The 25972-nt window shown below is 37.0% G+C and overlaps 1 protein-coding gene across 1 annotated transcript in view; it reads left to right on the top strand.

Moving 5' to 3' along the window:
• Nucleotides 1–25972, top strand: part of LOC124414054 (locomotion-related protein Hikaru genki) — a 60929-nt gene that overhangs the window by 13680 nt on the left and 21277 nt on the right. Inside the window, exons 2-4 of the mRNA XM_046894931.1 lie at nucleotides 2966–3048; nucleotides 17066–17228; nucleotides 25609–25779. Of these exons, the coding sequence (XP_046750887.1) occupies nucleotides 2966–3048; nucleotides 17066–17228; nucleotides 25609–25779 (417 nt within the window). The remainder of the gene's footprint in view (nucleotides 1–2965; nucleotides 3049–17065; nucleotides 17229–25608; nucleotides 25780–25972) is intronic.

Genomic DNA, 25972 nt, shown 5'->3' with positions numbered 1-25972 from the left:
AGGTTTCAACGACTATCCATAATAAAATGACTTTCGCTTCTAATTTTTTGAACGTTTTTTTTCGGAAAAAGTTTGAAATCTAGTCGATCGATAAAATAGCTTCCAAAAATTGTATAAAATCCAAATTGTGTCGAAAAAAAACCGAGTACCTTTCAAAGTGAGAACAATCATATAAAAAATCGCGCGCCAAATCCGAGAGGTCAAGGGCAAAACACAGCTTGGAATGCCCCATATATAAGTACTCTGGTATAAGAATCACTGTCGAATTTCATTGAAGATCGCGAATGAGTTACTTACTTCTTCCGTGCAGGTTCATCCATTTAAATTTAATCTCTTTATTAATGATGTACGAAAATCGCTATCTCTCGTGAATTTCGGGAAATAAAAATAAAAAAATTGACCTCAATCCGAGCCAAGCTGGCTTTCATTTAAATTTAATTTTATTCTAGCTGCAATTAAGATCATTATTTTTATGCGATCTAAATTCCTGAGCAGCTTCAACGCCTTCAACGGATTTTGCTTGCGTGTTCAGTTCAAATTGCCTACTAAAAACGTTTATCGTTTGACATAATTAATTATTACCTCAATTCTGATTATCGTTGATTATTCCGGTTGCAAATTATTTCACCAGTATTCAGCGTTAATAGAAAAATTCGTAAATGAATTATCTGGTAATAATTACAAACTTAAAATTCTCTCAAAGTACAGATCATTATGTTTTCAAAACTTATGCTTACTTCCCTGATTTCTGGAGACACACATTTCTGTGAACAAAAAAATAATCTCATCTTTATTTATGACTTGAAAATCACGATACTTCACATCGCATAAATCCAATTCAATTTTGAACTGCATTCGGTGCCTGAAACGATGACTCCGTAAATTTGGAAAATAAAATTCCTCCAATTTTTCCCAAAGTTCCCGAAGTTACGACAAACTTTCGTGAGGGGTGTCTATAATCTTGTCTATTTGTTTCATAAGCAATCGCGCGAAGTGAAAGGAATTACTCGTTAAAGTAATTTGCCGTGCAATACAGAACTAAAGTGCGATTTTCCCTGCACTGAAATACGAAGTTCGTAATAACGAGATTCTAGTTTGCTGAATCTAACGCAATGAAAATGATTTGAAGTCTGATTTCAACTCGAGAATTCCTCTGTGGGAAAACGTTGAACGAAATAGAAGCTGGAGAAAATTGCTGTAATGCAATCAGCCGATTGGCAAACTAAATCGTTACTCACTTGTAACTTTTTTCGGCTACACTGGAAAGGGAAATCCAAGCCAAAAGCTTCCGGAGAAACACAAGTTTTCACAGTAACTTTTATTGTTATTACTATTGCTATTCGTGCTCTCAGTTTTCCTTAGGCGAATCAAATTTCAAATATTTTCTCGTCAATATTACGTACACGTTTAACTATATCACAGATTACAATTATTTCCAGGCTTGGGGGGAAAACGTTTCTAGTTTAATCCTATTGATGTTAATCACCAGATCGAACCTCCAGTTGTCTAATTGGTAACTTGAAACTGCTCTGTGATTCCTTCTCGATCCTTTGAGGTCTGGATCTTCTGCGTATGAGAAGGATTCAAACCCAACACGTGCATGTAAAGTCAACGGTTACACTGTTATGCAAAAAAAAAAAACTTTTTTTCCTCCTTATATATAATTATCATAGATTTGATGCTTCTGAATTAAAATATAGTTAAAAAAATTATGTAACACATTATGTATACTTTTCATGTAATTTTTTGTAAGGGGGGGGGGTAAAGGTTTTAACGTAAAAAAAAAACACTTTCTTTGCGAATTTTTTTTATAAATATGGAGAGAGAAAATTTATTCAAATCTTTTGTACATTATTAAGTATCGTTTCAATAATATTCTGTAATTTTTTTATGCGGGAATATCGACAAACAAGCCAGTGGCAAAGCTTTTCCAGGAACGTCTTTGGAATTAGACGATTTGCGGTCTTCGATGTATCTCAGCTAGAAGTGATCTGAAATCGAAGATCATTAAAATTTAGTCCAAGTATCATCAAATCCTCCTCCCAATGTTCTCTGATTATAATTTTTTCATTTTTAAATTTTAAGTGGTCGTTTAAAGTGAAAACTGTTGGTTTTCGCGAAATATTCCGCCATTTTGTGAGTGGATAACCCCCACAATGAAAAAAAAGTTATAAAACTTATCGTTGGGGGAAGGTATTTTGTATGTAGAAAGTTTGTACTAAGTTTGAAATGAATCGGTAGTGAAGTTTTTGAACGGCACTTTTTGAAATTTTGTGTTCACTGCCACTTTCAAGAATGTTTTAGAATTTTTTTCATCGAAATTAATCACAAAATGACGGCATGGCGCAAATTGTTTGCTACTTATAAATACGCGGTTTTAATGAAAATTTTTGAAAATGTTCCTGAAACTATGAATAATAAAGCCCCTGATCTCGTATTGCTTTAAGCGTTTTCATTTTCTTGAAAAAAAGTCTCCTAAAAATGACAAAATCCAAGTTTTTAACAATAAAAAAAAATCATATCACGTAAAATATATATATACGTGATAGCATAAAATGGAAAGCTGATCTAGATTAAGCAACTTCGATACCTTTATTTCTATCATAGTTTTGTTTGAAGGAGGATTTCGTTGCAGAACAGTGTTATCAATTCCGTATAGAAACGCGGATTTCGTTACAGTTTTACTGAGAACGAATAATGATGAGGTTATTTAACTAAAAAAAGCCACACCCTGATCTCTGAAAATTTCATTCAATCAAACAAATTACGTTCAACACTTGACTGACAGAAAATTCTTTGAGATATGAAATTTTATCCATAAAGTGAAAAAATTCTCTGAAAATCTAAGAATCTTGAAGTATTTTTTAATGTTTCAGACACACCTCAGGTATACAATAATTTTTAATGAAATTTCCTGACGTTTCATTTAGTAATGAACTAATGAAAAATCTGTTTTATGTTACAGGAAATGAGAATCATCACCAAGGATGCAAGCTCGAAGGAATGCACCCACTGCTCATCGTCACCTACAAGAACGTCACAATATCGGTAAGATTTATCTCCGTAAGAATAATAGGAAATGCAAAACACCTGAAGGCTGCATAAACTCGTGAATATATCAACATCCGGGGATGCTAAAACGCCCTGGAGGTCAGTTTAAAATCGAGACAAACGCAAGCCTTCGCACAAAACGTCGAATTTGCTGTCAATTTGCAAGCACTGTAGGGAAAATCGGGCAACTCGTGTACCGATAATATGCCAATATTTGTTAGTGCTGCTGATGATGTAGGCGGGAAGTTCGAAGCAGCTTCAAGAGCGCGTTTGCATTATGCGCAAATGGTTGACAACGGCGTGCCACAGTAAAATAATAATCAAATTATGTACCCACTCGGCTTACGCAGGCTAAAAGGGACTCGAAGCCGTGCTTGTTTGGTGCCACATATGTTAAGGTATGCTTATAAAGAAGCGTTGTACACCTGGAAAACGTGGGGAAGCAAAACTCCTATACCGCTCAAGCGATGAGAGTGAAACTTGGACAATTAATGCCTCATTTCGGCAAAAAATGGAGCGTCTTTTTACATTTCAAAATTTAAAAAAAAAAATTTACAGATTGGTTACCACCCACAGAAATTGGCCAAATTTTCACAGTTACACTGAATGGATCAAACTATCCGGTATGATGCCACTCGATGGTGATGAAACACACATTTTGAGCTCAGTCCCATGAGATTTGATGATGAAATGACGAAATGGCAGCTGATCTGGTTTTCGATTACGAAGTACACCGAAATCTCATTTTGGTGACATTTGTTACCGACATTACGCACATGCCGGTAATTTTTTACCGACATTACACGTATACATTACCGGCATGCGCGTAATGTCGGTAACAAATGTCGCCAAAATGAGATTTCGGTGTACTTCGTAATCGAAAACCAGATCAGCTGCCATTTCGTCATTTCATCATCAAATCTCATGGGACTGAGCTCAAAATGTGTGTTTCATCACCGCCGAGTGGCATCATACCGGATAGTTTGATCCATTCAGTGCAACTGTGAAAATTTGGCCAATTTCTGTGGGTGGTAACCAATCTGTAAATTTTTTTTTTTAAATTTTGAAATGTAAAAAGACGCTCCATTTTTTGCCGAAATGAGGCATTAATTGTCCAAGTTTCACTCTCATCGCTTGAGCGGTATAGGAGTTTTGCTTCCCCACGTTTTCCAGGTGTACAACGCTTCTTTATAAGCACCCTAAGAAGAAATATCATGATTAGGAATTATTGTTAATTAATTGAGAAAATTTTTTGCGAAATCCGAGAAGCAGGATTTGGAAGGGACGCTTTGTTCTGTCCACTTTAATCGCGCAACCTATTTCCGAACTAACGAATCAATCGATCGATACTCTGGATAATTGACGCAGTGGGACGCTACGTGATTAAATTGCCGAATCAATACAGAGGCGACTAATTGAAATTGTCGAAATCATGTAATTGATTCGATAAACTTATCAGCCCTGATAAATTGCATCGTGACGTAACAATGGAATTGGATATGATACATTTTTTAACTCAAGTTTCACGTGGTGGGGATCGCGAACATCTGTAATACAGGTTTTGGATGCTTTAGTTACTGCCGATACTCTGTGAATTGTTTAAATTTGTGATTTTTTAAGTATTGATTGAACAAGATTAACTGAAAATTTATTTCTCTTCATATTTGGATGTTCTGTTTTATTTTGGGATACCTAAAAACTAACTTTTCAACAAATATCATGGAAAATCGGAGGAGAATTTTTGATTTGAATTTCTAAAGAAGAAACATGACGGCGAATGCTTTCACAAGTAATTACATCACGTTATAAAGTCCTTCCAAATTTTTCTTCTCAAAGTTAAAACCCTTTAATTTATCGTCGATGAAATTTCTTGCAGTACCGTGAAAAAATAACTGCAAAGAATTAGAAGTAATCGGCTAATTTTAACGGATCTGTATTAGAAAAATTCGCAATTACATAACTCGATACTCTTTCGCAGTTCTTACATAATTATGGTAGACAGTTTTTTGATAAGCTAGAAGTAAATGCGACTGACAAAATGAATTAGTTTTTTCTCAGAAATACTATAATAATGTTAAGATTGTTGTGAAAACTCTTAAGACAAATTATAATTTCTAAGTATCAATTTTATCGATTGCCGGTAAAGAAGAAATATCCAAAATTAGGAAACCCTCGTTTACAGAAAAAAAAAACTGCAACACAGATTGACTTTCGAAAAACGTTCTCGATATGACCGCAAGATATTCATAAATCATCCTTCGGTGAACGAGATGGGCTGGTCTTACGTCAAAGCTTGATTACATGCAGCTTCTTTACCGATTCGCCAGTACCCTCAGACCATCTTTATCCGTTCTATTTTCGCAGATATAAGAGTAGGTATTCATAGTTTCAAGATTGCCTCTAGTGGGTTATGGAGATGGCGGAGGGATCTGGAGCGATGGGATGGGCGAGGCGGACGAGGTGCGAGGGAAAACGGAGAGCTTCCGCATCCTTATTTTCTTGCATTTTTCCATTATCCATCCTTCCTTTGTGTATTCACTGGGATCAATATCCTGTTCTTGTAATAACCATCGGTTGAGTTTTATTCCCATATTGATGACGAACTTGCGCGAAGCGTTGTGTTCTAAATTTATCCATATAATTTGCAAGGGATTTATGTCTTTGCGATATATTGAAATTTCAACAAACTCCTAGTGCGGAAATTAAAACGGGAACGGTGAAATAAATTAAATAAATTTTTCACGTATCTTCGAAGGATTGACTTTATGTTTTCTAATTAATTTTCTTCCATTATAACAGTGATATGAAACGTGTTGGAAAATATTTCAACAACCGATCGTGGTGTTATCATTTCATTCAGAGTTTGGTGAAATGAAACCTTTTTCCAAAAAGTTACCAAGTTTCGACTCGGTATTATATTATACATATATAACATTTCCGAAAAATATTACACTGGAGTCGCGCGTAATAAATGGACACATTAATTATAACTTGTGAGAATTTACATTGGAGATTGAAATCTATATTAGGTACAGTTGAATATGAAAATTACTTTTCAGCTTGGAAATTCGTAGAAGCCCTTGAGTAAAACTCACATCACCGAAATGTACGCAATTAAATGCGACACATGAGCGTGGATCATGACGGTTGTTGGATTATCGAAGTTTTCAGGTCAAGAGACTTCCGATAACTGGCGGTGAATTAGCAAAAAATCGAATGTAGAAAACTCAAAATCCAAAACATAGCAGATTGTAACATCGTACACTTTTCTATTTCTGACCCCTTCCCAAGTTGAGTGAAAGAAAAGTTCGCAGAGAACAAAAGGAGACGCCAATGTCCTCATTGTTGAGAATAAATCTGTCGCAGCGACGATTTCAAAAGTCAGAAAATGAGAAAAGATCGTTTCAAAAATCTCCAGCAGTCTTATATGAAGCAGTTAATGATTGCGAATTCGAATGAAACAACATTTTCATTACCTAGTGGAAATGAAACTGGGTAAACTCGATTTCCATAAGCTGACGATGAGATGTCAACAATTTTTATAAAGTTTTTAGAGCTAGAATCTTCAAAATGATTGTACTCTGGTGTTTCTGGCCCAATTTTTAAGTTTCTGGGCTCTTTGTATCAAAATTCAATTTAGAGAGATTAAATGAAAGTTTTCTTTTTTTTCTACAAATAGTTACTCATCTATACTAAGAATGGAAATTGGTTCTTGCAATTGAGGTACAACAGATTTCCGTCAACAATTACATTTGCACGCGTCAAAATTCTACTATGCTGAGATTTCTCGAACGTTTTTCAAAAAAATTGTGAAAGCCTTTTCAGCCAGAATAGTTTGCTCCACAAGATTAGATTTGAGAAAATAAAAAAAATCCTAGAGCTTAATAATTTCGAACATTCTGATGGTAAAATCTTTTTTCAAATTTTTGACATCTCGATTTGCGTGATTAAAATTTGCGAGTAATTTGTGAGTCATTCCCGTTACACGTGTTCACCATCATTTGCGTAATTACCATTAGCGAAGAATTTTCCAACAGCTTTTTCCTCTTTTCAAACTCTCATCCGCAAGTGAAACTGGAACGAGAAAATGCAAAAGAACGAATGTTATTGAGGAAAAACGGTGAAGAGGGAAAAACGGAATAGAACGGGTTAACGGCACTGGAAGGACGGCCGAAAGGCGGCAGGATGGCGGGGTTGGGGGGGGGGGGGGGGGAGGGGGTACAAAAGTAATCTAGTCCATGATCCGTGAGCAGTAACCTGGCAAGAAACTGGGAACCCTTACGGTGCTCAAATCGTCGCGATAAAGTGAATTGCGTCTGGATTGGATTAAAATTTGTTCGTAAAGGAAAAAGGATGCACGGATCTCGTCTCCGTTTCAATTCTTGCACGCCGCGAAAGCTCGAGTGGCTCGAATGTTCACAAAGGTATGAGAGAAGACTTCATCCTCTATTATTAAGGGCCTCGATACAGGCAAATGCGGTTCATTGGTAACCCTTGGGGTAAAACCGACCAATTTGTAACCAAATAAGGCGACCCACCCCCCCTCCCTCCCTCACCCGCCATTTCCCCCATCCGACTACCTCTCAATCCATTAGGCAGGGTGCGTAACGCCGCCTGCCCACCGCAGGTACTTACCATTTCAATCCCATATTCCGCTTTTACTTTACATTTCTGCGTAAAGGGGATTTTGTCCTGAATTTTATCCAGGGTAGACCGTCTCGCACGTAGGAAAAAGGAATTGCTTTTACGCAAGTACTAGCAGCCCGTTACGGGCTCCGCCAGCTAATATTTTCAAATGTTTATTATGGAAAAACTATTGGACATGGGCTTATGTTCTCGCGAAATTTTTTATAGAGCTCGTCGAAATTTTGAAAACTCTTGAAAGTAATTTTCGTCTGTTTCGAAGAGTTTAGTCAGCGCTCGCATAAGTGTGAGATCCCCTTCCGACCTGGTTTATACAAATATCGTTTTCTCTCGGAAACTATTCATTTAATTGCATCGAAATATAGTCGAAAATCTGGCCAGACGTTTGTAGCCATTTGTAGAAAAAAATTAATCTAAATTGGCAGTGGCGGATTTACTAGCAGGCTGAGTAGCCTGGAGCCTAAGGCAGTAGATTTTAGAGGCGGTAGATTTCGGGCCACAATTGTTTTCTTATATCTTACAGAAATTAAAAAGATTCATATTTGTATACCTAAATGTTATTAGGTCTACACAAAAAATTCAGCATGTAATATAACTAACCACTTCGATAAATTTTGTAAGTAGTATCAAGGCATACCTTATCCCGCCTTATTACTATACAAGAAAAAATAAATGTCAATATTTACTATTTCAAATAGTAACACAAAACCCAGGGTGCCTGATTAGTAAAATACTACAATCACTTAGTAATTTTTACTGTTTTTGAAACGGGAAAGGGTTGATTATACAGAAATCAGTTCTACAAAATATGTTCTATAGACACGTTTCTATACATAATATTTTTCTACGGGAAGGAACTTGGGATTCGCATTAGAAATTATCCTGCATGATTGATTTTACAAGAGAATTGTTCTACAGAATAGTTTGCTACAGAATAGTTTTCTAGTTTCACACATCCAACGCAGTACCTGTTCGACACAATACACATTTACATACATATAAATTTAAACCAAATAATTGAAATTAAATTAGATTAGATTGAATTAAATTAAATAAAAAATGTATGAAATTGGCGACTAAATGCATGCTTTCAATGATTCGATGTGTTTGAATCCCGCGCTGCAAGTCGGAGAGTCACCCGCGGGGTGGTGCACGCATCCCCCCCCCCCCCCCCCCCCCCCGCCCTAGCCCGGTCGGCCAGTTCCCGAGAGCTTCGGGCATCTTCGTTCCAGTCGCTGCACAGTTCAGACGCGTGCGAGAGAGTTCCGATACACCACACTCTGTTCTAGCGTTATACTTCTAGCGATAGCCAATTTCTCTTGTAATTGAGAGAGAGTGATTCTCGTTGTTTCGTTTTATTTTTCCTTTGAGGATAATTTCTGATGCGAATTTCAAGTTCCTTCTCGTTGCAAAATATTTTATAGAAAAATATTGATGTAGAAAAGAGTCTGTAGAACATATTCTGTAGAATCGAACCTCATTCTTTGAAACAGTAATGTTCTACGTTCAAATATTCCTTTTCTTTACTCATGCATGCAAAATCCTCGTTTGCCCACCGTTTATGGACGTCCAAAATGGCCGATTGCCGCACTGTGCGCGAGGCCGGTGCGCAAAATCCTTTAAACAGTGCGCAAAATAAATTCACCAGTAAGCAAAATGTTACCACCGGTGTGCAAAATACTTTGCGCACTGCTGTAATTACTAGTGCCATCTAGCGTCACAAGCGGTTTGGTTTGCGGACTGCTGTCATTGCGAGTATACGTCATTTCGAGTATACGTCAGTGCAGAGGTTAGATCAGCCGTTACGAGAAATTTACGAGTGTTGCGAAGATGGAGGTTGTTGACGAAGAAAACGTCGAGAGCTACGATGAAATGCAGGCAATAATAGAAGAAGCCGACACATTGTCTTGAACTTGTTGCCGCCGGAGTCTAAAGCCAAATACTTGGCTGTATATGAAAGATTCGTGAAATGGAGGAACGCAAAAAAAATTGATTTTTTTCATTTAAAAAATTTGTGTGAGCGTACGGGGGGCATCGCCCCCCTGCCCCCACTGGGGCTCCGCCCCTAGCCCCCGCCGCCCACGTGAGTCGCCATTTGGGTTGTGTTCGTTTGGATCCGGATCTCGGATTGTGCATTACATTCATAAAGAAAAATAGTGTTCGATACGCGAGGCCAAACGAGCGTAGTGCGCAAAACGCTCGTTTGGCCTCTTATATCGAAATATACTATTTCTACACACAAATTTTATATTCTAGCACTTGTATGATAAATATTTTTAATTAAATATTGAAACCACAATTTTACTATTTGAAATAATAATTTTTAATAATCGCACTATTACTTATTCGCAATCATTTTTTTCCGTGTAGTACGTTATTGAGCTTTTATTACCTCAGAAATATACCTAAAAACTGTGTCTTGTTCAGTCTTAACTGAATCGTTGGGTTGTGAAAATAATCTAGGAATAATTTACGATCTGACACATCGATCCCCTAGTTCCCAATCATACTAATTACTGGAAAAAGGTGGTGTAATTATGACGATAGTACACAAATTGTAATTAATTGTAATTTATATGATTGTGAACTATTGATTCGGTATTGAATAGTAGAGGTCGGTAGGGGTGGCAAAATTTGAATAGCCTACTGGCGGCAAATGTGTACATCCGCTACTGTAAATCGGTTCAGTAGTTCTCGAGTTATAAGCAGGCATATGGGGTGACAGACGGAAAAGCAATGAGTTTCATGCAGGATGTTTCCAAGTGAACACCGCAGTATATCGGGTTGCCTATCAATGAGGGACACAAATATCGGTAAAACAGACCTACCAACTCATAATCATTTAAGTTAATTCAAGCGTCATACTCTGGTTGCGTGACATCGTTACAGTTAATATTTCATGATTATACACCGCAAATTGGCCTAGGATGAAATTAAAGTTCACATTTTCATCCGCCTTAAGCTTCATTCAATCTTAGTATTTGTCGCATCGCCGCGGGTAAGAACTGAAAAATGTTTACCAACAATTCTTGGGCAAAAGAAAAAAAATGAATTCCTTTCCCTCTTGCAGCGCGTGAAAAATTACATGAAAGCTCGGGGGTGTGTGTTATAAATATCAATCAGCCTCCAAAACTTGTAGATAACTATATACTGTATTACGCGTTACATGCTGCGAGGCATTTTACTTTTTAGAAAACGAAAGCATGAAAAAGAAAAAAACAAAACACGAAAAAAAAGAAACAGGAAATAACTCTGGAAAGCAGCAAAGTTCGGATTTGCGGCTGATGGAGCGGTGCGAGTTTTACGCTTTCCTACTGTTCGTCGCCTCGGGCTTGGCTCAGGGATGAATGGACGTTCACAGTCTGGATCAAAAGTTAGGGAAAGTGAAAAGACTGTTGGAAAATGTACGGAAATTTTATTTGATACAGCTATGGTGGACACGAATGAAATAATATCTCTTCGATGCGATAGAAATAAATCTGAGCAACTTCGGATGACACAAACTCAGATATCGACAATCTTAAAAAAGGTTTTACGTAACTACAACGGTAAAAAATTTTGAACTCTAGTATTTTTGATCCGATTTTGATAAACTTTGAAAATAAAAGCATTGGAAATAAATATAAAAAAACAGCAAAGTGTAGTCAGTTCAAATGTTCGAATCACAAAATCTGTTTACTCGATTTCATATCCGCCATCTTGGATTCAGAAATCATCAAATTCTGACTTCAGATTCGTGATCAACGAGCCCAGAAACCCCCGAATAACAAAATTCAGGCCAAAATATTAAATTCAAAAATGCGTGACCGAAAGGGTTCAATTATTTATGGAAGGCTACACTTTTCCGTGTATCGCAATTTTCGGGAAAACTCTGGTCTACGCCTGGTGCCACGTTCAGCTTTAAGCGTCCGTAATTTTGGGTAAATTCCAGTTGAAGCAACAAGATAGTCTTGAAAGTCTTCTCCACACGCAAGTTCATCCCTTTCATCCTGGTGTCTCTAACAATCTATTCAAGCCGCCCTTCAAGCTGTAGTTACCCTAAATTTTCACCTTTGAAGTATCGAAGCCCCTGCAGCGAAACGGAAGCAATACATCACCGTTTTCGAAGTACGGAATTCTAGTCAACTGGGCATTTCGTTGTATCTTATTGCCAGGTTTCATCCCAGCTTTCAAGGGAGTTTGGTAATCTGGCAAAAGTACACTCGGAGAAAAACCTTGTTCACTTTGTAACAATTGATTCGAATTCAAATTCATTCGTAGAATCTGAAGCAAAAACTTGTTCAACGTAATCAAAGTCGTATTCTTGAAATGAAAAACCGATTTAGTTGTGCCGGATGAAATTTTTTTGTCGAATTCAAGTAAATTTATCGCGTTACAAAATTACGAGATGATAAAGATTCAGGGACCTTACATTTTTGGAATATGCCAGTCGAGGCAGAAATCCCCGCACTGGAAAAACATATTTGGGAATTGTATAATCAAAATTTTTAATCCTCCAATGCCCGAATTTTTCTTAAATTCAATTTGTTTTTTCGGTCTTCTGGTGGACTTCTACGCAGGTGCAGAACTGGCGCCACATTTATAATTTTGAACTTCTTTGTGTTTTGACGAAGTTTCAAAATATACTCAAGTATTAATTTTGCCACGTCACTTCAAAGGTTTCAATCAGTTCCTCTCAACTTGATTGTATCCTGTAAGTTTTCCTGCAAATAGATTGAATTATTGTTTCACAGTGAATACATTAATTTTCGTACTCAAAATTGCATCGTATTCTTATTCTGGAAAAAACATTTATAATCCAAAGTGTTTCTGATGCAGAAAAGTCTGAACCTTCCGATTATAGAATCCGTTTCGAGCTAGATCCTTACGAGCCATTAAAAAAACACGTGAGTTTGCCAAAAAATATATTTTTTCCAAGGCCCTTAACTTTTATCTCACAATTGACATTTTGAATTGGATTCTTTCAATTTTTTACATAAAAATCTTCTATTTTTGAGAGGTGCTCGAAGCGCGACCAGATAGGAGCTACAATTGATTTTATCAAGCATAGCATTTTTTTCTATCTCTTCTTGGATCTTATAAGAGTGAGTGAACGTAAAGGAAGAATTCTCTTGCGAGCCAAAGTTATTTAAAATTTTTTCGAGGGTTCCGAAAACGTGAATTACATTTTTTTTTTTTTACAATATAAAGGATACTCTAAGAACTTGAGCAGTAAAAATCGATGTGTTAAGTGTTAAAAAATTGATCAACATGCTTCCCCGAAACCGACAAAGTTAGAGATTTGACACTCGCAGGAGGTTTGCATTTTAATAGATTCTACAAGACATCAAAATCGCTGAAAATAAAATTTAACCTCGGATTGTTTGTCGATAATTTGTGTACTCGCTGATAGATTCGCAGGTTTTGATGGGTATTACTCAAGAGTCATATTAAACGGACGATAACAACAAAAAATTAATCACTCAGAAATTTTGCATTCTATAAAATCTTCTACATTTCTTCCATCAATGATTTTCTTCCTCTTCCATCGATGAAAAAGTAGTTTTTAACTCGAATCTTTCGATCTACATCCTAAAAATTTGCTCTGGTCATTTTGATCGCTCGCGGTTAATGGTTTCGGGAAGTTTGTCTCTGTTGAACTTGAAATCCACTTCACTTTTCAAGTCTGAAGCGCATATAGTGGTTTTATTGGCCGGTAAATCTTGTAGAGTAAAGGCGGAGATTGGTTGGCCAAAAGTCAATACTTTGTCGTTTTTTTATTTCAGTGCGATCGTACATCGAGTGTTTATCACATTATTATATTCGTATGGTACGAACATCTTTTTCAAAATTCAAAAAGTAGGAAATTTTAGGTCAGGTTAGGTTAGGTTGAGTCAAAATTTTGTTTTTACTTTAGCAAATTTCTTTCATTTCACTCCAAGATCGCTCATTTCGTTCACTAAAATATTTTTTGATAATTCGCCGAAACATTTTTCCTGTTATGTTAACATTGTTAAATATTTATTTTCTCAACATTCCACTGGCATTGATCAGCAAATAAAAATGTCAAATTGACTAATAACGAGGGGCACATTTTTCAGTGAATTTGTGGAGTCTTTTTAATGATATGATCTATCGGAGAATGAAAACGAATGAATTTACTATATTTGTGACCATTTTCAAGCGATTTTAAATGAAACATCGATATTCAAGCTTTTTTCATAATTATAGTATTTTTTTTCACTCAAACTTCGATGATTTTTCTCCCAGTCCAGTGGCTTGCGGTTCTTTTTTTTTAACATCAGGCCTCAGTAAAACCTTTCAGCTTTACACGTTCTGTGATATTATTTAAACTCGCATTACCTTTGGTTCAAATTGTTTATAGATTTTCTGTTTGATTGTTGAATAACTGCAGCGAAAAGTAGAAGAGCTCAGGTTTGAGGAACCATCGAAACATTTTATGCGCAATATTTTCAGCAATGTCAAAGCGTCTTTGTTTTCATATTATTCTTATCAATTGAAGCAGTTGGACGAAATTCTTCTTACATGAAGAAGAGCTGAAAACGATTACGTGAAATAATTCCAGTTTTTTGAAAAAAAAACTTGATTTTGAGACATGTCTCAAAATGCGATTCGATAAGAGGGTATGTTGAATTTTGTCTGGCAAAGATGGCATCTCAAGAATACCTTTAATTTCCCCAAAATTTAGGATGCCAAATTCTAACAAACAAAAAACTTGTTCGTAAATTTTAAGGAGTTTTAAGGGAGTTTAAGGAGTTCGTTTGAGATTACATCTCATTCAAAACCCTTTGTTTCGCAGTCGAAGAAGCTCCTCCCACGCAAGAATAAAACGCCGTAGCATTTTGAAAGATTCACAACTTGGATAAAAATTCAGTGATTTTTGAAAAAAATCTAACGCTAATTTTATAAAACTCATTACATTTGCTCTGATCTTTTCGGGAACTTTATTAACAGTCTTTAGACTCCTTGGTTGCTGGAAACATCTTCTGGTGTGCTAAGATTGAATTTTTCTTTCAAACTGTCTGAAGCATAACACAAAATTTGGTTTATTTTATGACTTTGTTACTTGCTTCAAAAACTTGGATACGCAGTATGAAGCTCCGATGATTCGAATTCCTTACCGTGTAAAGTCTTCTTTTCTTCTTTTTGTTCAGGTTCAAATGCATTCACGTACTTGTGACTTTGGAAATATTCAATACTTCTAATAATAACTTATGGTGACGGAAAATCATTTTTTGAGAAAATTCTTCTGGAAAATCAGTTTTTAATTCACTCGAAGCTCATTTTAGTGAACCTTTATTGCACTTTATTTATAAATTGAATATTGTCAAAGACATGTAGACGATTATTGCGAAAAGTATCTGTTTTAATTCCAAATCAAGTCATTCGAACTTATTTCATTTTTTTTTTCACCCAATCAATTTATGAAGTATGTATTTTCCAACCGAATTTCACGTAGCAATACATGTTTTGCCTTTGATACGTGGATGGAAAAATCTCAACTTCGTTACCAATTGAGCTGGGAGCTTATAACTGATCCATTCAATGTTTTTTTAGCGGTTATTTTGTAATTTATTTCGCTAGTATACAGTTTTTACTTTGACCATATTTCTTAATTTTTTTTTTCTGTCGCGGAGGAAAATTTTTGCAAGCGAACGGAACGGTAGGCAAGAGACTGACCCCACTCACAGGTTATGAATTATGCAGCCACTCCCTCAACTGCCTCATTTTCATGCTTCGCAAGTTTGGATGGAATCCCCACTGCGTACGGTTCGTCTAAGTCTACATATTCTACATCCATGGTTCGGCCAAAAAATTCCCCGTTGAATGATGAAAAAATTATATCTTATCAAATTTTCAGTGAAATTGCCATTTCGGATTCAAATTCCAAATAACCTTTTGTATAAAGTACAATAATATTATTTTTACCGTGTGTGCCGCAAGATATTTCAACTATTAACACCATGTTATGACGATGAACTAACTTATTCAGTATTGCGTTCAACGATTTTCTGTGTTAATATGAAAAAAATTTATCTAAGTAAATTCAATTAACAATGAACGTCTATAAATTTGATAATCATCATTTTCATCAGGGGAAACATATTCTCGTATTATTCCACGTATCCATCATCAAAGTGCGTACCTTATGCACGTGCTCAAGTCACTCGAATTTTATTAGCTGACAGTTACCGCCTGATTGAGCAGCCGGCGCAACACCAGTCGTGACTGTTAGACAATGTCCCTAGGAGTCGTTAGCTGTGGGCTCCTAGGGATATTTTCTAACAGTCACGATTGGTGTTGCATCGGCTGCTCAATCAGGCGGTAAATGTCAGCCAATAAAATTCGATCGATTTGACGCACGCGCATAAGGTGCGCACTTTCCTCATGGACACACGTTCGAATTGACGAAGTTCTAAATTTCAACTGCGATCGCTGCAGTGTGGGTTTTGATTTGAATAACAAATTCTGGTGTTGATTGTTTTACAAATTCGAGGCTGCAAGAGAACACAGTTTTTGCATCATTTTCAAGTTCCTCAACTGCAAAGCAAATGAAACTTACACCGAGGGAAATTGTTAGTTGTGGTTTACTGGCTGTAGTAGTACAGTGTCGTAACATTCTTCATTTCTTACAGTAACCGGAAACGACAGGCTGTTTTCAAGTCAACACCGCAGTATGTCGGATTGCCTACCACTGAGGAGAACAAATATCGGTAAAACAGACCTACCGAGTCATAATCACTTTAGTCAAGTAGAGTCATATGATCACTTTAACGTGACTCCGGAACGCGATCACTGAACGCTACAAAATAGGTTAAAAACAACGAAACAACTGCTTGGTTAAATCCACACAACTTGGCAACACGGCCAATTCCAACTCACTTACGAGGACTTTGAATGCACTACCTACCGATAACTCGGTTGTTCTGTAATACCGATATTTGTTTCCCTCGGTATTAGGCAACCCAAAATACTGCAGCGCTTACTTGGAAACATGCTGTATAGCTCAGGGTAAAGAATAAAAATCAGTTTTGTAACTGCAATAACGTCACTCTTGCCATATTTACAATTAGTTGTAACAATTGCGATAAATTGATGTTGAGGCCTGATTTGACAGAAAAAATATAGTGAACTGAATGAAAAGACTTGAGGTTGCAACAAGCAGGAAATATTGTGGTATTTGTGGTATTTGTGGTATTTGTGGAACGAGTAGTACTGTCAACTATAATCAAACTGTCCATATCTATAGGTTATTTAAACAATATTAGAACCGTTTATTCAGCGATCTTACTACTTTTTTCTAGTGACTTTGTCAAATTATATTTCCCTTAATCTGCGAAGTGATGTTGAAGACGAGGTGCTTTTTCAGGCTGACAAGATCACGCTGTCCCATGGATCCCGGGTCTCAATTCGCTGCCGGGAACTCGGCAGGTACAAACTCATGGGGGATTCCTTGCTGCAGTGTCGGAACGGGGCCTGGAACGGAAAGCTGCCTTCTTGCGTTCCCACAACGGCCATCTCTAATTATACCGGTGAGTGTTTTGCCTCAAGATGCAGTTGACATGAATTTCATTCGGAAGTGAGTTTGCCCGAAGTCTAAATAATTTGGTGCAAATTTTGATTAAGAAAATTCGCCTGTTTTTCAGTAGAGCGTGTGAAATTTCGTACAAAAATTATTTGCAATTTTTTGTTTTGCAGGCCGTAATTGTCACTATTTACGAGTTTATTCTCCTCTCAGAAACCTTTCATTTTTTTTTACCTCCGTCTCGACGTGATATCTTCTGATGTGATGTATTTTGGTCTCGCACCCCCCTCCCCCCCTATAATGTATGAAAAATCTGAAAAATGTGAACCGATGCACGTGTTACGCAAGTACTGCTACGATCAAAAGAACTGACTGTACGATGGTTTTCCGCAGAAATTTTTTAAAATTCGCACGGCAGCTTGCAATTACCAAGCGCTGTAGGTAAAAAAGAACGCTGTCCGTACAATAGAGCGTGACGTGACGCTGCGAGTGTGTCTCCCCCACCCTATCGCAGGTCGTCACAGTGAAACTTATCCCCTCCCCTCGCTCTGGGAGCGTGACGTAATATTTGAATAGCCCCTTAGGAAGACAGCATCAGCTGAGACTGGATCATTGATTCTGCTGAAGCTCCGAGGTCGTTTTTATTTGGCCTCAAATATGAAGCACGTGATATCTAGTTCCGTGCGATAGACCGCTTTTAACTCCGGTTACAATTGATTACAATGAATAATTTACTCGTAAATTCCTCGTAACTTTCCAATAGTTAAAACAGGTTCATCTTCGCTCTGGGTTTAAAAAATTTGCTTTTGCCACAGAAATCTTACGGTGTAAATTTCATAAAAATTGTTATGGCGAGCAGTAATTTTGATAAACTCTTGGACGACTAATAGATGAAAATTCTTTTCAAGCCCCAAGATTTCATATATCGTGTTTTTTACGAAGCTGCACACGAAGATCTGAGAGAGAAATGAAATTCAAAGTTGTTAGGGTCGTAGACAGGTCAAAATGGTCTGGGATTCCCCATACACGTCTCTGCGTTCGCCGACAATTCATGAACATATTTTTGTAAAATGCGAGGAGAGAGATCTTGTTATACACTTCAGCTTCAACTCAAAGAGAGGCGAAAATGCCGGATCTCACGATTCCTGAAGGGGCTGGGAAATTCTGCTTGCCTATTCTCAAGCCTGACAATGAGACCTGAGCGGAAATCAAGTGTGAGGTCAACCCCAAGGATCCGAAATTGTTCATTGTATTCTAACCTCTTCATGATCCCTTAAATTATAAACGTGATTTTCTCTCCGGTGGCAAAATTTTCTTCTGTCGTAGTAAAATTCTCGAAATTTTAGTCGGACTTGATGTTGAGTTATTTTGAAAAGAATTCATTGTTCAGTCCGTTCTTGTTTTCGAAAATTCAAAAAACGATAATTAGATAAGTAAGGAAATCCAGTCTTTTGACGGAAAATAATAATTTTCCTAAAAAATTCCGTAGTTTATTTTAATCTGGGTAAATTTTTCATCCACTGGCGGGTTTGCAAATAATAACGTCGATTCGCTAAATTTCAGGGTTTTCAAAAAAAATCAGATATTTAGGATTTTTTGAAAACTTTCTAGAACAAAATAAAGTTTAAAAAGTTTCTCATCACCTAAACCTTGAGTATGATAATTATTAAATAACTTTCGCATTTTTTTTCGTCCCTTAAGGCAACACGAACCAATGGAAAACACTGATTACGTTAGTTTGAAATTCAAATGTTGTGAAGCTAGATTATTTCGTCAACATTGCAAAGAAGGCATCATACCGACGGTGCTTACACGGATTGAGAATTTTTAAAGAAGCAATTCACCATTAATGCAGATATCATGTTTCGAAATATAAAATAAACTATATGAAATAATAAGGAAACAAAACAAGTTTAAAATATTCTCATCAAACGTGCAAACATCGATGAGATACAAAAAAATATGTATCCGATATCCAATCCGGAAGCTTAATCGCACGAACACCAGATATTACCTTTTACATTACTGACGCCTGCTGACGTCGCGCGTCGGTAAAACAGCGAAGAGCGATGGGGGAACTCAACTGCGCAACTGTGGTGCTCAGTTGGCAATGCGATTGTAAACAAGAAAAGTTTTCGATTAAAATATGTGTTCCGCATCTGTCAACTGGATGGGACAACAACCGAGGCGGCATGGAGTCAAGACGGCATAAAACTGGATTTTCTTTGAAACTCAACGTTTCTCGTCAGAGCTGATCGGGATGTATAAAAAATCGCCACTGATGTTATACGCGCTCATGATAGTGAACACGGACGATACAATACAGTTTATTGTAATACAAAAGAATCTGGCAAGAGTTCAAGCAACAATAAAATTAAGATATGAAAGATTGCAGAAAAGTTTGCAGTGTTATGATGAAAATGGTCGAAATTATTTATCTCTGATGTTACTTTACCAATTGTGATGTTTTGGGATAATTTTGTACATCATAGCTTTAAAGATTACTTAACCCCTTTGTTGACAGAGAAAAATTCGACAGAAAGTGCCCAAAATGGCAGGAAAATTTTTTATCTTGAAAACTTGTACTCTGGACTATTTGAGGGAGCTAATTACGAATCTGAACTTGAAATTCAAAAATTAAAAATGGTGGATCCAATATGATGGACGAGAATGCAAAAAAACGACTTGATTTAGATTAATCTTGCAGGTAAATGAGATTTAGCCGACTTTTGCCAACAATTACACTTTTGCATTAGAACCGTCTTATAATGTGAGATTTGTTAAATGTTTTTCAAACAATTTGTAGGGATATAGTCAGTGACTAAAATGAGCCTAAAAACATTATATTCGGATCAAAAAGACCAGAGTTAAATCATTTTTTACTTTTTAATTGTAAAACTTTTCCTCAAATTATTGATATCTTAGTTTGTGTTGCTCGTATTTATTCGGGCTCATTTTCATGACATATTAAAAATTTTGTTTCAATCGTCGTCACTTATGTCATTGGCTTAAACGGCATTCCTGGAGATTCTGCAAATGCGCTTTGTTTCTTTTTCTAACTCTTGACCCAGGCGGTCAGATTTGAGTTTTGATAACTCGTTGAATTAGCAAAATACTGAAAATCGTTTGAAATAATGACTTGGAAATCGCTTGAAATCGGTTTGAAATCATTTGGAATCGTGTGAAATCACTTTGAAACTCTTGGAAATTAGTTTGAAACTAATTTCAAATCGTTTCAAGGTTCTTGAAATTGGTCTGAAACGGTTCAAAATCATTACTTATGCGCTAGAAAACGTCTGTCGCTTGATCCATGAATGAATAGTCCTTCGGATTTATTCGTGTTTAAAAGAAACGATGTCGATTTGGAGAAAATTCCAAGAAGTCATATTACCATTCATTTCGCGTGTCACATCCTTTGAATCGCGGTAGTTGGTGATTCCATTACGCGTATCCAGCACAAATCCTCTTTGCGTAAGTCGAATTGTTATGCTGAAGCTGAAAACCGCGAAAATCGCAAGCGTGTAAATATTCAATGTCACTTCTGCCTAATTCAGAACCTTCGACTCTCGAGTAAGTCAAGAAATTTTGCTGAATTATTGCTGACTTCACATTTTGGCATAAACTTTCAAGTAGCTTTAGAAGTTTCTCGTCCTCTTAAAACTTCACGTTGTTACTGTGCGTTCGTATAATTATCCTTACCGAGTAAGAAGCCCAGCCTCTTTTGTGCACTTAAGACATTGTCGAGCGTTAATATCTTACGACAAGCGCGATGCGTTCCTCCGGCCTTTAACCCTGCGGATCAATTAATACAATATTCATCCAGGATTCAAAAAGTTACGCTCCCATTTCTCTGCTCTTACTTCACCTCGCAAAAAATTTCTTTCGCCAATTATGCCATTACCACAGTGTTCAACTTTCTTTATGGGCATCGTCAAGGGTGAACTTTGGAATTTTGGCCATTCGCTACTTTTCGGTTTGTTAAAAAGAAGAAAAAAAAAATGAAATGAACGGGAGCATTACGGAAATGACTTTCTTACCTGTGATGAACCGAAGGGAAAGAATTTCACAGTATTTCAGTACAGATTACTTTTTGAACTCAAACAGTTCGTTTCGGTGGAATTTTTATTATTTTTATTCGGAACATACAATAATAAAACGAAATGAGCTGCGAAACTTGTTGTATGATGATCTCGATCTGTTCAAATGTTGGATGGAAAATGAGTTCGACATCCGTTAATTTCTGTAATCAGTGTCTGAAGACGGAGTAAAATTAACGAATCGTGGGGTTGAGAATAATTAATAAAGCAGCTCTGTATTAACGATCCCGAAGCTGAGTACATCCGCTTGGTTCTGTTTCCATTTTTTGCAGTCTCATGATTCCATCTGTTTGATCGTAAGGAAGAAAAGAAAAAACGCTTTTCAATTTTGTGTTCAACATGTATTCCGCTAGCGCATATTGTTGCCTTACAAAAATTTAAGGTCAATGGACCTTTCACTAATAATTTTCTCACAGTCTGAATGAAAGGGTAGGATAAGGAGAATCCGTGGATCAATTTCGTTTACACGCAAAACTGAAAGACGGAGAAAGATTTCGAGCAACTTCCGGAACAACCGGTATAAAAGTAAAGAGCATTGCTCCAAGGACGGTTTTGAGGTTATGTTAAGGTTTGGACGGGTGAAAAACGTCTCGAGGGATTCTTCGGTGGGGTGAAATCGTACGTATAAGTATAGCGGCCGGCTGGGTGGCCATAAGATTCTGTAATCCTCCAACGTATTGCTGTGGACTCACCGCAGGGTTTTTCCGCCCTAACCTTATCGAGAATGGATACTCCGATGGGTATTCAATGTTGTATTTCTTGAGGGAGCTACCGATGTACCCTTCTCGGATGAAAATTCCTCTTCTAAGAAGTTTTGTAGCATCATGTCTGAAAAAAACGCGTAACGTTCTCAAATTGTGGCAAGTCAAAGGCAAAACATTGAAGTTGCCATGCAGTTGGAACGATTTCACCTCGACTTTTAGTGAACCTGAGGCCAGTTTTTATCGTGCACTACAGCCCTAAAAGATTTTTGTTCATTATGATAATTCCACAACTAGTGTACAATATTGGCAACAGATTTGTCTTAAAATAAGCGGGTTTGAGCTTACTATAAACCAGCCTTTGAACTTCCGTTTTCAAACCCGTTTTGAGCTGGAATAATAATAATAATAATGATAATTTTGAAAATGTGACTTTAGATTACTGATCAACAACCCGCAACACATACGAGTACCGATTTCCATCAAAAGCCAAAAGTTTTCAGGTTTTTTTCAGCATATTGAATACACGAAATATAAATTTTGCAAATCTGACTCCAGATTCGTAATCAACAACCCAAAAAACTCCGTGGAACCAATTTTCATTCGAATCCATTCATCGATTCTTCGGATATCATAATTTTTATTTTATTTATCTGAATTTTGCTATTTAAATAATTGTAAAACTACGGATCGATCAAGGCCGAAATCTAGTCATTTCCAAGTTTGAAAAGGCCGCGCTGCTTGCAATCAAAATCATTGAAATCCGGTAGCTCGTTCTCGAGATATCGTCTACGAAAAAAAAAAATTATCGAGGTGATTACAATAACTTTCATTTTTCTCGTAAAACATAAAAACAAAAGTTAAAAAAGTTTTCGAACTCTCTCTGTATGAAAAAATTCCTCGATTTCTCCGTACACGACAAGTCAGGAATATGCACGTCTTGACGCCCTTTTGAAACGGGTAACAAAGCATAAAATTACCCCGCAAAAGTGTTATTGAGCACCTGGCAACTCGAGAGGAAAAAGGATGAAGGGAAACGCAGAGGGGAAAAAAGAAGAGAAAAAAGAATCGCGGAAACTAGAGTGAAGAGGAAGCAGAAAGGAAGAGACGGGGCTGCTGGGCTACGTGTTTGGAAAGGCAATCCGAAGACGCGGTTTCCTGCATGGCAGCGACGCTGGTCTGGCTCGTCTAACAATTGCTATACCTGTTTCAAACTGCGGAGTTGTTTGGACATTTTTTTAATTACTCCGAATGTACACCGCGCTCTTCTTTAAGTCCGTCTTTCACGGTTCCTAAAGTAAACTCAGCCAGACTTCATCATTCCCTGCATGTCACTTCATTACTTTCTGCTCAAGATTTATGAGTATCTTATTACTTTCGTTCTTTTTTGCACTCGAGTATTTTCATGAGTCAGAATTTTGTGAAATTTAGTTGAGATTCACGGTAATCAAGTGTATTATTAAAAATTAGTTGAAGTGCTTATAAAGTCGCGTTGTACACCTCGAAAACGTGGCGAGCCAAAACTCCTATACTGCTCTAGCTATCAGGATGAAACTTGATTCCTCAGTTTGGCAAAAAGTAGAGTGATTTTTTACTTTTTGAATATTTGGAAAAAAAAATTGTAGATCGGTTATCACTCACCGAATTGTGGAAATTTTCACAGTTGCACTAAAATGATCGAACTATCTGGTATGATGCCGCTCGGCGCTGATGAAACACACTTTTTGAGCCCTGTCACATGAGATTTGATGGTAAAATGACGAAATGGCAGCTGATTTGGTTTTACGATTACAAAAAACACTGACATCTCATTTTGGCGATATTTTTTACCGACCTTACATGCGTGCCGGTAATTTTTTACCGACATTACACACATGCATTACCGGCACACATGTAAGGTCGGTAAAAAAATATCTCCAAAATGAGATGTCGGTGTTCTTTATAAAAGTAGAACTAAATCAGCTGCTATTTCGTTATTTTACGTTCAAATCTTATGACACTGGGCTTAAAGTGTGTGTTTTATCAGCGTCGAGTGGCATCATACCGAATAGTTCGATCCTGTTAGTGCAACTGTGAAAATTTTCTCAATTTTGGTGAGTGATGAACCTGCTATAAATTTTTTTCCAAAATTTTCAAAAAGTAAAACGTCGCTCCACTTTTTGCCAAAGTAAGGAATCAATTGCCCAAGTTTCATCCTGATCACCTGAGCGGTATAGGAGTTTTGGCTCGCCGCGTTTTCGAGGTGTACAACACGATTTTATAACCATCTTAACATTAAGAATTTATCAATTGAATGTTTGCTTTTCTCCCCGTTTTTTGAACCACTAACATACGAATTTAACGAATAGAATAAAATTCTTCAAATTCATCTCCTTTCTTACTACACTGAGTAAAAATTTATCAGATTCAACGAGGTAGAGCGGTCAACAATCGATATTTTTTTATTCATTCTATTAAGACCCAATCGTACACTCAGTATCTTGTTCGATTTACAGAAATAAATTGATTACTCACTGCAGCCATCGAAATATTTTACAGACGAGAAATCGTACAGGTATAATTCTATTGAAACTCTAAGAAACATCGTTTGAAGGAAAGACATTCATTTGAAGACAAGCAAATGTCTTGTGAACTTGGTTCATATGACGATTGGCAGCCCTCAATTAATTCATATCTCGATTCAACTGAATGACTATTTATTTCGTAGTTACAGGTAAAAAATTTTCCCTCTGAAATAAAACTTGGTGAAAAATTGTTCGATTTATTAAATCGAATGTATGATGCAAGTGGAATAAAGTTTTAAGTCAGTGTACATAACAATCAGAATCTATTAACAAATTTCGACTAATTTTGAACGTAAATTTTCCTCAACCACATATTGAGTTCAAGATTCCGAATGACGTGGTAAAGGTTGTTCCACATCAACCCTCCGCTTTGTCCCGAAAGGGCTGACACCCATTCATACCAATGTTTTCGAAAATAATGCGGGGAGCGTCGTGATAAATGAGCGAAACGGGAGATTTTTGCGTAGTCACGTCTTAACGTTGGCAGTGATTTAACGCTTTTCATTTGTCTGCCATTCGTTATACTGAAGCGAAACGCGAACAGAATACACATTATAAGTTGCATTTCAAGATCAATCGGGTAAATAGTGAATTGGGCTAGTTATTTTCCTATTGCAGGATTTTTTGACCAGCATTTCGTCCTCCAAAGGCAGGTTCCCACTTAAAGAACAAGATCATTAAAAATGGTCTGTAATTCAAACAATTATTCCAATTGACTCAGATCAAACGATGTCACGACGAATTGTTAGCTCCTAGGAAATGCCGATTGTCTAATTTTCATAGACACTGTCAAATCGAAATTAAAAAATTTTTCACGAACAATTGAACCTCCTCAAAAGAGTCGATTCCAGAGGCCAATTCAAGGAAGGGAATCGTGCGCGGTGAAAAGACTAATTCAGCAGTTCCCCGCGTAGAGACCTTTGGTCATGTGATGCTGCAGCGGTCGAAGGGTTGAAAGTCCTTTGATGATTTCTGCCCCTCGCAATCGCTTGATCAGTGAGCTTTGAAAATATTTGCCTTTTCAGAGGACGTTCCACCGACAATTCTGTTTGGCTTGCCGGCTGGGTCGGCGGCTGTTGAACCATCCGGTACTCTCGCCGTTTTTCCCGGCAGCATCCTGCATCTCGAGTGTCTCTTTGCCCGACGTCTCGGAAATCCTGAATGGACCTGGACTTCGAACAGACAATATCTCACTGGTAAGTTTGCGAAACTTTGTGACGGCAGATTTCACTCGTACAAGTTGACTCTCACTCTTATATTCGTATCGGAAAATGTCCTCATGACGTCAGAACCTGGTTGCCGGCATCATTTTATCACCACATAACCTAAGATTTTTATTTTAGTGGAGGCAAATCGTAATTGTTGGGGCTTAAAATTACTCATGTCACA

Source organism: Diprion similis, chromosome 13 (genome assembly GCF_021155765.1).
Source record: "Diprion similis isolate iyDipSimi1 chromosome 13, iyDipSimi1.1, whole genome shotgun sequence".
NCBI classification, from domain to species: domain Eukaryota; kingdom Metazoa; phylum Arthropoda; class Insecta; order Hymenoptera; family Diprionidae; genus Diprion; species Diprion similis.
This window is presented reverse-complemented; position numbering and strand designations above follow the sequence as displayed.